Below are 16,432 nucleotides of genomic sequence, written 5' to 3'. Positions count from 1 at the left end.
CATTCTTTGTATCCTATTTGTTAAACATATTTATTTACTTTTGTGTTTATATATCACCAATTTATCACAAAGTATGTTTTCTATGATTGATTTATACAACAATATTACTACACACAGTACAACGATAATACTAAACACAGCACTAGTATTATTCTATACACAGTACTAAAATAATACTACATACATACATACAGCACTAATAAGTAAAAGAACATAGTGACAGTTTAGTTGTATGACATCAGTAGACAAGTGTTATAAACTTCAGTAACAAACACACAAACTCTCATGGTGAGTTTCTGCACCAGGCAGCTGCGTTCTCAAACATGCGTAACCATGGTGAAGGTGTGAGGGACGCTCTGAGGCCCCTGGGAGCCCAAGGCCACTGCCAGCTCAGGGTGCAGCGCTCTGGGTGCGGCATCATGGCCAGGTGTCTGCCGTCCTGGGAGCAGAGCCCAGCCACACCCCCAGGGGAGCCGTTAGGGTTCAGAGGATATTCCTCAGTGGGCAGACCCTGGTCATCAAGGTAACGAAGGGGGGCCAGCCCACCTGACGTAATCCGGTCCTGAGCCTGGGAGTCCCGGAACAGCATCAGACCTGTGAGAACACGTAAGGGTAGATTCATTTGATTATTTCTTTGATTTACCCTTTTACCTGGAGAGTTAACACCAGTCAGGTGTGATTCAGTGCCCTGTCACCTGTCGTTGTTCAGGTGCGATTCTGGTAGACTCACCTTCTCCGTGTGCAACCCAGACTCCCAGAGCAGCGCCCTGCATGCCTCTGAGCCAGACTGACGGGGACTCCTGGATCCCGACACTCACGAAGCGGGACTCAAACCTTCCAGACTGATTGTGTGTCAGAACAACGTCACCGCCTGAGGACCAATCAAAAAAACAGTCAAAAACTGTTGCCCTAGTTGTCTTTATCATGTCAGTTCTGGTGCTCTTAGTCTCACCTGCTCCCTCATCTTTCTCACCCACCCAGCCCAGAAGGGCGAGCAGCTGGCAGCCATTGCACACGCCCAGACTCAGAGTGTCGTCACGACGACGGAAACCTTCAAACTCCGCCTTCGCCTTGGAGTTAAAAGCAACAGCTGCTGCCCAACCTTATGAAGAAAAAGAGTGAGAGATAGTTACAGACATTAATCAGAATATCAGTGTGTGTCTGTGTGTGTGTGTGTGTGTGTGTGTGTGTGTGTGTGTGTGTGTGCGCCTACCTTTAGCAGACCCCAGCACGTCCGCGTAGCTGAATCCTCCAACAAACACGATTGCTTTGAAAGGGTCCAAAGTCACAGAACCAGAACACACATCCTGCATGGTAACATCCCAAACCTACAGACACACACACAGACGCACCTTAAGGCTATACCCCTGATGGACTCTCTGGCGAAGAAACAGATCTAAAATAAAATCACTGTACACATTATTCAAGAACTTTAATGTTTTGATGCAAACTCACACAGCTCAGTTTATCTGAGCCAAACTTGACAATAATAATAATAACAAAAAACAGCAATATTAGAAAGAATAAGTACCACAAGAGGGAACAAAATACACAATAAAAATGAACCATTTGCAGTTTCTTATTTGCATACTTTAGCTGTTTTCACATATGCACTCTAGCTGATTACAGGAGGACCGCTCCTGAAATGTTCCTGACCTGTCGTTTCACATATGCACCTCACAGCGGGAAACTATCCCTGTCAGACGGGAGAGGGGAGTCTCCTGAGGCAAGTGGTGACGTAAAAAAAAAAATGACACGGAAGTCTATGAAAAGCAACAATGCTATAATGGAAATATTTGCTTTTGTTTTAATGCTATGTGTTTTTCAACAGAATCACACTATCAACACAAGAACAGAGAAGAATATGAGGAACAGTAAACATAATGCAGCCGTTTAACTACATGAACGGAGATCGTAGTGGTCTCGTGCATACGGGCTTACTCCGTGCACTGGTCATAAACTACATTACCCCTGACACTTGCTTGAGGTGAATTATCCTGATAATATCCTGCTGCGTTCTCACATCAGCTCAGTCGGACTTAAATCGGAAAAAATACCGGGGTGCTGGCAGGAGAAACTCTGGGCAAATTCTGAGTGAAAAATGTGGCTGTTTGCATTCACACATACAGCTCCTCCTGAAAATGAGTTTAATGCCAGACTGAAAGCCATATTTGTTCATTTTTCCTGCATTTTATTTGTCATTTATTTTGTGTGCTCCCCTGCAGGTCTATAAGTTGACGCTCATGGTGCAATTGGAAAAGGACGAGTCAAAGCTCAGTGACTGCAGGCTCAAGCTATTTCATGTCAATTTGAATTTTTTGGTCTTTTCAATAGGAGATAAAAAAAACTTCGGTCATCTCTCATTTTTGAACAAATACTTTAAGTGTGAGGAGGCTGAACCTGTTTGAATGACATGAAACTTCAGGTCAACCTCAAGTTATGGCACAAAACTGAGAGTTTTTGTCAATAAAAAAGAAAAACCATGAAAAAATAAATAATAATAATAATACAAGAACCTGAAAGCCGGCCATGTGCAGAGACACAGACATCTCTCTGTCTCCATTGCTTCCTTCCTCTCTGATCACCGCGACACGAGGAAGAACACCTGCAACGTACACACAAATTATTAAAAAGAAAAACTCTGATTTATTCCAAATTGTATTTTTCATAGCTGGAATCTTCAATCAGATCAAAATAACAAATAATGTTTTAGCTTGTTAACATGGGTCAGAGATAACACTTCATAATTAAACAATCTGCCTCTAAGAAAATAAATCTGTGTCGCTCTCACTTGGCTCCCTGATGATGGGTGTTTCTGAGGGGTCATAGGTCAGTTTGAAGAAGGGTTCTGTCCTCTTGGCTAGCCCTGCCTCTTCTTGTCTTACACACGTCTCATTGGCCTGAAGGCACTCCAGCTGGAAACTGGTCTCCTCCCACAATCCTCGGAGCTCAGGTAGAGACGCTCTCAGCACCTCTTGTCCGTCCACACGGACTCTGACCTAAAACAGCAGAGGAACACATCACAGTCAACATCCCCACCACACCTGAGAACACCCAAGATTCATATTCAGGTGCACGTCTCACCTCAGCTTGTGGCCCAAAGCCAACGGTTCTGCCGACACGATGACATTGAAGACCACCATCAGTGAATCTTTGACACACGGTCTGAACGTGTTGATGAGAAACCTCGAGTACCAATCCAAGCTCCTCGCTGAACAGCAGCTCCATCACTGCACACACACACAGACACAAATACATGTAAACAAATAGATACACACACACACACACCGTGGGATTCCTGCAGGTGTATTTTAAAGAAACCTTCGGCTCCATCTGACATCAGCTCCACGTCAATCCCTCGGTTTCCTGCAAACGCCATCTCCAGCATACAGGATATGAGTCCTCCATCGCTGATGTCATGTCCTGCGCTCAGAAGACGTTCTGAAACACGAGGAAACTTCTGATGTCACCCCAATATATACACAATCAATAATGTCCATGAAACAGAATATGAAACACTGCAAAGTAATCATCCAACCTGCAGAGAGTCTGAAGCTGAAAAAAGGCATAACTATAGCAACTTATAAACAAGAGAGAGAGAGAGAGAGAGAGAGAGAGAGAGTGAGAGAGTGAGAGAGAGAGAGAGAGAGTCGCTGTGCCGCTGGCTGATCACTCTGAGCTGCATGAACAGATTTTCACATTTTGGATCTCATAGTGATCATATACAGTTCAACAAACAGTGGGCAGTTTGTACACAGCTAAAGGTAGAGACTGACCTTGAATCAGCGACTGCATGGTGGTGAAACAGGAGGTCAACAGTTCCGGCTGATCCAGATCAGGACAGACGTCCCCAAGCTGACCAAAGACCTGAGCCAGAGCAGAACCTCCCAACCGCATTAGACCGGGACTTAGTGGGACCCACAGCAACACGCCTAGGAGACAGAGGCACGAGAGACGAGACATGTGACATGATTTATGTGGGAATGTTTTCCTGTCTTTCTCATAACAATGTGCACTTTTGTGATCTTGTGTGTGTGTGTGTGTGTGTGTGTGTGTGTGTGCATGCATGTAACACCTTGTCCATCCGGGTTCTCGAGGTCAGGTGTGACCGTGGCTGTGATGTCAGGACAAACAGCGTAAGCTGATATAACAAGAGCACCTGAAGAAGAGAGAGAGAGAGTGAGAGAGCGAGATAGGTTAACAGACAGAGAGACAGACAGACAGACACACACACACACACACACACACAGACAGACAGTTTTTATACCTGGAGCTTTGACTGTCTCACTGCCGACACGGGCTGCCATACTCAGAGAGTCTTTCCCACCGTCGATGGCAACGCCCAGCTGACTCATGACCTCACACATGGCTTTACAGGCATCCCAAAGACATGCCCCTTCACCTGGCAGCTTAGCCGCCCACATCCAGTTACCGCTGCACTTCACATCCTGAAACACACAAACACATGACCTTTACAGCTGGACTTAGATTTTTCCTGAATCCTGAAAAAAGGATCCTGAGAGTTCTGTATGTGAGAGGTAAACCACAACGAGAGCTCACCAGACTCGTTTCTCTGAGTATAGAGACATAACGTCTCTTTACTCATCAGGTTAAAAACATCACTGCTGCTGCACTGATAGACAGGGATGCTGCAGAAAAATACTGAATTTCTGTTTATTCTGAGATTAATTAATATATTGACTCTGCCAACAGTCAGTGCTTTTGGTTATTTTCTAATGTTATACACAGAACAACTGTAACAGTGATACTGATGATGTCAGCAGAATTATCAGGAGCTATAATAAGGTTTGACAACCTTCACTTCATGAAAGTTTTTTAAAAGTTTGATATGTAATAAATACCTAGAGACAGATAAGCTTTGTTTTGTTAAAACCAGCCGTGTCAAACTGACTTTTCGGGATATTAAAGGGATACTTCACCTGTTGAAACATGAATCTGTATTGACATTGGGTCGTATATGTTGTAGAAATGTGAAATACATTTTGAAGTTGGTGCCTTCTTGGCCGAGAAAAGGCAGAAAGTGTCTTTTTGGCTCATGTTGATGAAAGACACCAAATCCCAGAATGCACAGCACCGCAGGCCACTCCCACTAAGGTCCTCGATTTCAGAATCAGAAATACTTTATTAATCCCAGAGGGAGATTCGATCGTTACAGTTTCTCCAAAATATACAATATAGCAGATGTATATATATATATATATATATATATATGTAGAAATGTAGTAATAAAAACATTTACAGACATATTTACTTCAACACATGAGGTCATTTCCTCAACTGATTCAGAGATTTCTTCCAGAATTGATCTATGTGTCCATAGGCAAACAGTGAGAGCACCGACACTACCAGTCTGCCCCAGCCCCGGCTTCTCATCCTCACCGCTGCCAACAGGCGCTGGCAGCGGCCGGCGGTCTTGTGTCGCGGCGGCCCCGCCATTATCAGCTTTCTCCATAGAGCCTGTTAGCATAGCTTCCAAGCAATATGGCGGACGTTAAGTTTCGATTCTGGGAGTGAGTTCCCACTCACTGATCTGTGATTGGTCTGTAGCTTCAGTGGTCGAAAACATGAGGAACTAGCGTTGTAGTTTCACCCTGCTAACCGCAACAGCTTCCAGTTTTGCGTCACTGGAAGATCCTTTTCAGACTTAGAAATACAAAGATTTCCCATCTCAGGGGAAAATGAGGGAGGGATGCACGGCCATTCAAAAATACTACCAGGTTTCTAATGATACAAAGATTAATGCAAATGGGTGAAGTATCCCTTTAAGACCAAACATACAGAGGCTGTGTCCTCGTCTTTTGTCTTACTGTGGGGATGATCTAAAAATAAAGCCTGTCAGTTAAACCAGAAACAAACAAACAGGTAAAAGCCAGAGGAGAGAGAAGGGAGGGTTTGATTATATCCATAACTAACTGAATGTGATGCGACAAACAGTATGTATCACTGCATGGCTTCATTCTGTGTCATTGCAAATTAAACCTTACAATTCCAGATGTTCCATGAAAATATTTTCTAAAATGAAGAGCTTTAATGTCCAGGGAGAACATTCCCAGGTAATAATTATTAAAATTAATTAAATTGATCGGTTGTTTGATTATGTTGTTGATCGGTTGATTGATCTAGTTGCCAATTGGCTGATTTCCCATGTTGCTGATTGGCTGACTGATCGCATTGCTTATTGGTTGATTGAATAAAGTAATTGGTTGATGATCATGTTGATCCATATCTGGCCGGCCATGTTTCAGGTGTCTGGACTGAAAGTTGCAGATTCTTACCTTCAGAGCTGTGATTCTGGCAAAGACCAGATTGGTAAGAGCCTCTCCCACAGACATGCGAGCCCCTGCAGCAGGACACAGCAGCCCTTTGATTGGTTGCTCCCCAATGGAAGTCGCTGCACCCTTAAGGCTGAAAGGTGACAGAGCAACCACAGCAACATCTGCCAACGGGGTGTGAAGAGGACCCACACATTGTTGCTGGGCAACCAGCCCTGTCACAGACCGGTCCACCTGGAAGGAGGACAGGGATAGTCACAGAGGGTCTACACAAAGGGACTACAGGGCCTTCAGGGTTACAGGTTATAAACACACCTTGTTGGTCAGATAACGTTTAGACGCCACAGTGGGCAGGCGGAGGACTCGCTCCAAAGCGTCTCTGACAGTCAGACCAGAAGGAAGTACAAGTGGCTTGAGGACGGGGGTCGAACGCTGCAACTCAAACCGTTTCTGAGGCATCTTCCCCAAAACCCAGTCCAGCTGCAGGTCTACAGGACAGCGCCCCTTGTCTACTGCATCATCACTGCACCTCTCATCATCCACCAGAACGATCTGAGGGAGAAAAATACACACAGAGTCTGAAAGTGTTTTTTTACGATCGTGTTTTGATAATCACAGAATCACTGCTTTAACTGAACGATATATATCGTTTCAGCCTTTAAATCGGCCAATATGAGCATAAAATGTGGCATTGGCTAAATTTCCGCAATAAGTGCCGATGATGTCGATTATGTTCGCCAGTCATACACCATTTCAATTTAGTAAATATGTCTTACACTGGTAGCACTAATCCTGCCTACGGCCAGCAGAGTGCCCTATTCAAATATCGGTCAGCTACTCTGTGACACATGCCATGTGAGACAGTGATAGACCACAGCTGACCTCAAGTAATTGAACATAACACCTACCTAAACCATCTCTTTTTCTAACAGAACAACAATAAAATGAATTCCAGTTACATTGTGAATTGATTGATTGCATTCTGAAACATGAAAAGACACAGACTCTTTGAGTGTCTTTGAAGATCTTGCGCTCAGTGAATCACAGACGGATCAGGATCTACCTTTCCGTCTCCACTGATGTTTCCTACAAAGTCAACAGGACACTTCTCTCTCTGACAGACACGCTCCAGAAAGCATCGATCCGATGGGCGAAGCAAAAGAGCGTTGCTCTCCTGATACTCCGCCCCCCACAGCTCCAGCACACTCAGGGTGGGGTCTCCTTTCTGCAATCAGAGAAGTAAACAGAGAGAATAAAAGAGATGACGATAACAGAGAGGGAATAAAAAGTAACCGGAGAGAGAAATATTAACAGAGCTCAATTTATGCAAAGCTATAAAAGGAAAAAGAGAATATATATATATATATATCTTAAATTTATAAATGTTTTTTTGTCCTTGGAAAAAGTGTTTTGGTTTTGTAATTTTGTTTTGTAAAAAGTAAATATGTGTTTTTAAAGGTAAATTTGTTTAAAATTTTGTAATAGTGTTTCACACTTTGTCATTTTGTTTTGCACTTCCCAGCCACTGTAAGGCAGTGTTCACTTTTGCATTAAAGCTTATTTGAATTTGATAAATATAAACAGAGAGAGAAATAAATATATACAGAGTGATGAAGGCAAAGAGAGAGAAACAGCAGAATGTATGTTTATTTTCAAACCTTGAATCTGCTGCAGTAAATCACAGCTCCTGCAGGCTCACTGAGCTCCTTTAGCACGTTACCTGATCAGAATGAAATAGAAATATATCAATATTTAATTTTAATAAGTTAATATTAAATCTGAACTGATCATGTGAGCTGTACATGAACCCTGAGGAGAGCTGTGCTACCGTTTCCTCCCGCCCCCTGGTCATGGATGCTGCAGATCGGGTTCCCGCCTCTCCTTTCGAGACATGCCCTGAGAGCGCGATTCATCTTCTGCTCCATCTCTGCGTCTCCTCTCTGCACCGCCCCCAGGTCTTTGTCACTTGAGTTATCTCCCTGGACCTGCAGAACAGAAAGGAGTTAGAAGCAGTCGCCTTTGAACCACATCCGGTCCAAGAGAGATTTACTACACACCTGCACAGAGGACGCTGCCCCTCCCCCAACGCCAATCCGGTACACTGGCCCTCCGATCTTCACCACCTCCATTCCTGATGGAGGAGAGGAGCAGAGAGTCATCTATCCGTATGGAGATAAAGCGCTTCTTTTGGATAAACACAAGTCAACATTTTTTTTTTTAACTTTACCAATCTCTGCGGCCTCCTTCTTTACATCAGTGTCTTCAATGGAACCGAGACCGCCACTGAACATGATTGGTTTGATCCACTCTCGCCGCTCCCCGTTAGGCAGCCGCATACCAAAAGAACGAGCAAAACCTAAAAGAAGGGATAAATACTAGATCAATGAATGAGCAGATAAAAACTAATGATTCCTGATTGTTTATTTTAGTTGTAAAGAGAGATGAAGCAGGACTTAGGAATAGGAAGTCACAGAGTTGGTGTAGAATAAGGTACTGATAAGCACTCAATAATGAATAATAAGGTTTGAATCTAAAAGTGCTTTAAATAAACATTTTCTGAAATATAAACCTGTATTTTATGAAGTTTGTCCTTCATATACTGTAAACATGCCTAAATAAAGATTCCTGGGGGAAAAAAAAATCAAGTTTTTCTTTAATATAACCCTTTGAAAAAAGGTTTTCTGAAACGTAAACTAGTTTTAATTGAAATTTGTCATCTGAACATGTTCCACATAAAAGTGCGTCTGTATTAACAACCGGTGAAAAGAAATGTCCGTAGTTTAAACCTGTTTACAATAGAAATGTCCAACAGGGTACCGCATGCACAGCCTTGACGTTCTTAGAGGCGCACGGTTGCAGGAACATACCATGAAAAATAAATCAACAAAGCGACGTGCTGGCCCTCGTGTAAATCTGATTAATTTGTTTTATAGAAAGTTTAATGTCATTTTAAACTGTTGGGTTCCTACCTGACAGAACAGGTTCTCCAAACTTGTTGCCGTAATCCGAGGCTCCATTACTAGCCTCGACGGCTACCTGCAGGGGCGGAGCAAAGCTGGGGGGGTAGTCCCATCCATCCCCCTCTGACTCCCAGGGGAGGACATAACCTGCAGAGAGCACATGGAGGAGACCGCACACACGACTTAAAGATAACTGTTAACTATCACACACACAACTCCTTACAGTATCAGAGAACTCATGAAGAATCACAACAATCAATGACGACTTGTTATGGATCTCTCAACAACTCAGGTGAAGCATCTCATCGGCTCACCTGGGATGTGCAAGTTTCCAAAGCAGTATCCTGCTGTTCCAGCGATGACGTGTCCCCCCCTCCCTGCACTCTGCACGTCTCGGATACGACCTCCTGTCCCTGTGGTCGCTCCGCTGAACGGGGCCACACCTGCAGGTCAGGGACAGGTGAGGGCTGTTTACAAATCAACACAATCTCTGTCTGTGTTTGTTTGTGTGTGTGTGTGTGTGAGCACTGACCTGTCGGGAAGTTGTGTGTCTCTGCAGTGAAGATGACGTGTCTCTGTGAGGTCCGAGTCTCATACGGACTCGCTTGAGAAGGATCCTCAGGATAAACAAACTCCAGCTCCACTCCGCGGATACCGCTAAACACATCAAAATTACACACACAATACATCATACACACACACACACACACATAATACATAACACACGTATACATAATAAATTACACTAGGGGGGGATTTAACTATTTGTTCATCAGATCCAGTTGACTGCCAGTCTCACAGTCTACAAGAATAATTAAATTCATACTATATGGGTGATTTTTAATGTATAATTTTACATAGATTTGTCTGTTTTCTCCAAATGATTCATGGCCCTTAGCCTATCTTGGTATAAATATCACCTTACTAATATTTATAATGCAGTTCTGAAAACTACTCAAATTTTAAATCAATCTCCTTAGCGTGTGGAAGAAGAAATCCCCCGAAATAATGATAGAAGCAGCATCTCCATGTTTTGAGAATTTAATTGGCCATTAGAAATGTCAGTCATCGACACAGATGAATGCATTTGGCCGTCAGAACAGGGGCAGGCGCCTCCTTTCAACCCAGGCTCTCATTGGCTGATATAGGCTGTAAACGGTGTAGTTGGCCCTGATTGACAGAATGAGGTGTCATCAAACAGTCAGCAAAACAAACGGAGGTAAATTTGAAGCAATCCTGGATCTTTATGGCTGTATTGTGTTTGGATTAAATCTTCCTCTGGAATTGGACCGTGGGGACTCCCTTTTTGATTGAATATTATGATGGGGAACGGTCAGTAAATCGTCAAATGGTAAATCAATAGACAGAAAAAACTAAGTTTGTTTGTTGGTGATCTGACAGATGCGTAGTTTGTGGCTGCTGTGTTGGTTGAATCCACACAAACACGAGCTGTCAGTTTGTGTAATATCGTTCTAAGGTCAACTTGATGCTGACTTGAGCGAGGAAAAGGATGGATCAAGTCTCATCATAGAATAAATTTTTATTCCAAGTCTTGAACACAAATAGTTCAATGATGTGATTTATTTTGTGTTGCATGAGAGTATGGAAAGAGTGCAAAAAAATAAAACAGTCAACGATCAGTTGACGAATCAGGTTTGACTATGCAAGTCTTTAGTTGGGTACGAGCCTACATTACAGACATATTGTATATTACACAAACACACACACACACATAGGTGTACCTGCTGTTGTCGCTGAACTTGATGACGTTGTTGTCGTTGCTGTGTCGTTGTGTTTCCATGATGAGGCTGAACAGCGTATCCTGCTGCTCCTTGCCATCGACCTCCATCACACCTCTGAAGAACCAGTGACGACTGTGCTCACTGTGACACACACATGAGCAACTTGACATCCCACACCTGAGCCCTATGACATAACACACACACCTGAGAAAGATGACGTCACAGACCTGTTGGACTGGGCGAGGTCGAAGCACTCAACGCTTGTCGGGTTTCTCTGAATCTTCTGGAACATCGAGGTGTAGAAGTCCAGATCCCATTGGTCAAAGGCCAAACCTGAACACACAACAATACACTTTATACACAACAACAAACTCAATACACAACCACTTACTATAAAACAGCACAATTTGCACACAACAATACACTTTGTACTAAGGATGTAAGTGAGTACTTGAGTAAATGAGTGCTCGTTAAATAAATAATAATCAGTTACAAAACAATTGCAATCGATAATCGTTTTTTAGTCCACATTTTATCCCCATAAATACCCTGTGTGCCTCGGACGTTAAAAGCCATTATGCTTGTTTTATTTCGTGTTCTAAGGAAATTCACAGTAAGCTGTGATATTGTGTGTCGAAAGTCGGAACTTAAAATGAATCCTGTGAAGAGCTAGATAGCTAACGGATTAAGCTTAACCGTACAGCTCCACTGGTTCCGATGACAGATAGCGTCTCAACGCTTTCTATTCATTTCCTATGGAGAGCCGGAGAGGCAGTCATGCAGTGCATTATCTTGCCGGACAAGAATAGACCAGAGCTCGAGTCCAGGGACCGCCCGGATTAGCCCGCGTTTATCCAATCAGGTGCATTCATTGAGGCTACGTCGCCTATTGCGTAACCTACAGCGAAAACGTGGCTATCAAGAGTGGGTGGAGAGGTCCAGGAGAAAATCAGAAGAAGCCCACTTTTCAGTGGGTATACACCCATCAAGCGTTTTTCTTTTGTCGCAACTGTTTTAGATTGCTACAAAAAAAAGAGAACTACAAAACCATTACTCGAGTACTCGCTTTAACAATGGGACGGTTTGATTAGAGTAAATGTTGCATTTCTGCACCCCTACTTTGTACACAAAGACAATATACTTTATACACAACAACACACACACACATCTGTGTCTGAAGGAATAGTGCGCTTTAACTGTTATCATCTCACATGAGCTTGACACACTCATTACAGCACACGCATGCATTACCCACAAATCCTCATTCTTAAAGGGCAGGTAAAACTACAGGCACATCAACAGATGAGCTTGGGAATGTTTGAGTTTCATTTCTGAGTAGAAAGGATCCAATGAAACTTTATACTTTTTTTTAACAACTATTAAGGTTTGGTCGACTTTAGTGGCAAAGCTTCTTGTATCATGCTGATTACCATGAGGAGTGTCAGAGCGACCCTCTTAAACACACTCACACACGTGCATGTGGGAGATAATCAGAAGCATCACTCCTCTCCTGGGATTTCAATCAAGTTATAACATCATGCGCCATGTGACATCATGTGACATCATGTGACATCATGTGACATCATTACCTTAGCAGCAGTGAGGTCAAAGGCGGCTGAAGGAAGAAGAGAAGGTGAAGATGTAAAGAGCGGGAGAAGGGAAAGAGGAGAAGAAAAAGGGAGGAAAAAGAGGAAAAGAAGAAGGGAGGAAGAAGATAAAGATGAAGAGGAGGGGAAAAGGAGGAGATGAGGAGGATAAGAAAAGGTTAACATGGAGAACAATTAGAATAGTTAAAGATGAAGAGTAGCTAAACAAAAACTGAACTCTCACCAAGCTGGTCGTTTGCCTCCTCCAGCGCCGCTCGGCCCCGCCCGACGATGTTCACCTCAAACACCTGCTGAGGTTTGGTTTCCACGGCAAAGGAGGTTATGGGATGTTTGTAGATACATTCTGTCATGTTGTCATAGAGACACTCAGTCAGCTTCTTCACGTCTTCATCGCTCAAACTTGACCCGTCCCTTGTCTGCACAAACACACACACACCAATCAGAACAGAGTTTTTATTTGAGTATGAGTGTGTGTATGAGTGTGTGTATGAGTGTGTGTGTGTGTGTGTGTGTGTGTGTGTGTGTTTGTTTGTCTACCTTGATGAGAAACCTGCGGGACAGCTCAACTCTTGTGATGTAATCAAGGCCAACGCTGTGGCAGATGGAGACGGTGTTTGTGGACCAGGCAGTCGAGAAGTTCAACCTGGACACCAGAGACAGAAAAATAACAGTTCCTGTTGGTCTTCTTGTTTTTAATCTGTCACTCAAACATCAGTGATCAAGAATTATTCCAAACTGCTTCTTTAAACTCTGATCATACTTTTTTTTATAATACGAGAGACATCAATTATTCTGATCAGCTCATCTGCCTTTAACTGATGCAGGTGATCAATCACAGTACCTGGGCCCAATCTCCACCAGAGTCCCCCCCTCCCGCTCCGTCAAGTTTGGTTCCTCAGACAGCGGCTCGGCCTGCAGGGGGCGCCGCAACAGCCAAAGCATTACCAGCTTCTGTTCAGGACTCAGAACCTCACAGCCTGATGATCAATACCATCAATAAAAGATAAAAAACAGATAAGTACCATCAATAAAAGTTCAATACGATCAATAACAGATCATTATTAAAAATAACAGATTCATACCATCAAAAACAGACAACATGGGTGCATATGCTCATTGTAGTTGATGACATCACTCACTTACCTGTCAGCTCTACATTGTAGCACAGCTCAGAGAGGATTGACAGCTGGGGGTGGAGCTTATCCACCCTCTGTAAGCTCCGCCCCTTCACAGCTTCAGGACTGTAGAACCTGACGACAGCCATGACTAACAGACAGATGGATCAACAGGATTATTCATAGAACCTCACCAGGATCAGCTGCAGAGAATCAATTATGATCAATGAGATAATCTACCAATAACATCATCTATCATTGACATTGATCGGTATTGATCCTCTAAATCAGAGGATTTAAAGAGCCCATATTATGCCCTTTGTGCGGTTCGTATATTTAATCTATGTACCTACTTTTGTACGTTCACAATAGCTAAAGTCCGAAAAAAGTGTCTGTTTTCATGTACTGCTCCTCCTTGCTCCCTCTCCACTCTGAGTCCGTCAGCTACGCTCTGCTGAGCCCCCACTGTTAGACCCCACGTGGGCCAAGTCTGCTCTGATTGGTCTGCCGATCCGCTCTGTCGTTGCTCAGCACGCGTCTCGGAAATTTCAACATGAGCTGCAGGGCTTGCCACAACGAGCCAATGGACTTAGATCAGTGATCTCACACTGACAATGACGCCGCACTGACACATTTTTTATCGAGGGGGGCTAAAACCGAGCGTTATATGCAGCTAATGCTACAGCTAACAGGAGGACGTAGGAGAAGCCGTGTTTCCACAGACTTTGAATTTTTGCACATAGATGTGTCTAAACATGCACAGGACACTTGGAAAACACACTAAAGAGCATATAAAACCAGAAAAAGCATAATATGGGACCTTTAACAAAGAATGACTTTTTACTGATCAGCTGAGACACAAACCTTTAAACTGATCGATAACCCTGATCAATAATCAGATCAGTACATAAGAGATTATCATAGAGCAGGGGGGCGATACGACCTGAAATCAATATCTCGATTAATGATCATTTTACCTCGATTACGATTAATGAACGATTATTTGTTTTTTGCCCTCATAGTTCACTGACATGGTCTCTACTGTAAATATGCTCAACTATTAAATCATATCTGATTTACTATTTTGTTATTTATTGAATATTTCAAACTGAAATCAAAGCATAGCTTGAAATATAAACAACACATTTTAGTTTTAAAGTAGAAATGAACGTCTCCAAAACAGTTTTTCCGCAGTGTTTACATTTGACTTCTTTATGTTTGGCGTCGTCTTCCCTAAAGACAAAATGTGTCCAAACGAAGGACATTGCTTCGGATTGGACGTGAAAATAACTGTAATAATCGACATGGGCAAGATTACGTCGGTCAGAGTTTCTGAATGTTGGTTTCAATTAACTTTTGATTAATTTCCCAGCCCTAGAGCATCATATTTAATTTCTGTTAAATCTTTTATTTTGATTGGTCAGTTGCAGCATACTCTGCCTGACAGATCAATCAAGATGATTAAACCCATCAATTAATCTTCAATTAAAACATTTGCATGTGCAAACAAACATGAGCTGAAAAAGTCAGAAAAAGAAGCAATATGTAACAAAAATTGGTAATGCAGCCCAAATTAAAAATATGTATTCCTTAGATGTTCCTTAGTGTCTAATGTTATAACGTAATTGTATGATTTAATTCAGTAGATTATTATCTATTGCTCCTTTTAAACAGGTAGTAAAATGACTCCAATAAAATGTGTTCAATAAAGATGAAAAATAAACTTTAAATGAATCAGAGATTACACAGAAAACTTTTCAGCTTGATTAAAATGGTAAACACAGAAACACAGACACACACACACACACACACACACACACACACACACACACACACACACACACACACAGTCTGCTGACAGTCGGTTCATTGATTGTGTGCATGCTGCAGGTCACACTCTGCAGGTCAGGAGCTTTCTGTTAGACTTAAACAACACACACGCACGCACATACATACATACACACACACACACACACACACACACACACACACACACACACACACACACACACACACACACACACACACACACATACATACATACACACGCACACACACACACACACACACACACGCACGCACGCACATACACACACAGGTAAACACCTGACATGAAACAGCAGTGAACTGACTATAACTCTATTCCAACGCGCGGTGTTTCTCCCAGCTGACTTCATTAACATGTAAATGCTAAGTGGCTACCAGGTTTTAGAGTTAGCAGGGAGCTAGTTAGCATCGTTAGCTTCACTTACGGTTCAGTCTGCAGCTTCAGAGATTGATCAGAGAGGTTTAGTCCCGCAACGCACAAATCAGCTCCTTCTTCTCCTGCTGTAAGTCTGAACTGAGAGGAGGTCACTGTGAATCGAGGGGAAGCTTGCACGGACCTAAGCATCCACGTGGGACTACCTTCACTGTGTGCGCATGCGCGACTGATCTTAAATTGTCATACAGTTGAGTAAGATTGAACCGATACGGAAGCGCAATGCAATCACCAAAGAAAAAATAATTAGACACATTATTATTTTTTATTTGGTGAATGCAATGCGCTTCAGTAAACCGAAGATACAACGCAGTATACAAATAAACTGGATACAATATGTCTTATAAGCACTCAATTAAACGGTACATGAAGAGTAAATATAGAGTTATAAATACACACATATAGGTGGCTATTGATTTTCTTTTGTTTTCCTAATTTTGACACTACAGGCTCTA

The 16,432-nt window shown here is 42.8% G+C and overlaps 1 protein-coding gene across 1 annotated transcript; it reads right to left on the bottom strand.

Moving 5' to 3' along the window:
- Positions 1-14: 14 nt before the first annotated feature.
- Positions 15-16,132, bottom strand: pfas (phosphoribosylformylglycinamidine synthase). The gene is made up of 28 exons (XM_061032350.1): positions 15,970-16,132; positions 13,746-13,868; positions 13,444-13,579; positions 13,140-13,245; positions 12,826-13,018; positions 11,223-11,328; positions 10,996-11,136; positions 9,786-9,910; positions 9,568-9,696; positions 9,263-9,400; positions 8,521-8,649; positions 8,351-8,424; positions 8,122-8,278; positions 7,952-8,013; positions 7,357-7,518; positions 6,609-6,845; positions 6,297-6,527; positions 4,268-4,448; positions 4,076-4,159; positions 3,777-3,932; positions 3,322-3,441; positions 3,085-3,230; positions 2,792-2,999; positions 2,517-2,605; positions 1,214-1,328; positions 953-1,102; positions 731-871; positions 15-594 (listed from the first exon to the last, which is right to left on the bottom strand). Exons 2-28 carry the CDS (start codon positions 13,864-13,866, stop codon positions 284-286), a joined length of 3,948 nt encoding a protein of 1,315 aa, XP_060888333.1. The 5' UTR covers positions 13,867-13,868; positions 15,970-16,132; the 3' UTR covers positions 15-283.
- Between the last annotated feature and the right edge of the window lie 300 nt (positions 16,133-16,432).

Source organism: Labrus mixtus, chromosome 3 (genome assembly GCF_963584025.1).
Source record: "Labrus mixtus chromosome 3, fLabMix1.1, whole genome shotgun sequence".
NCBI classification, from domain to species: domain Eukaryota; kingdom Metazoa; phylum Chordata; class Actinopteri; order Labriformes; family Labridae; genus Labrus; species Labrus mixtus.
This window is presented reverse-complemented; position numbering and strand designations above follow the sequence as displayed.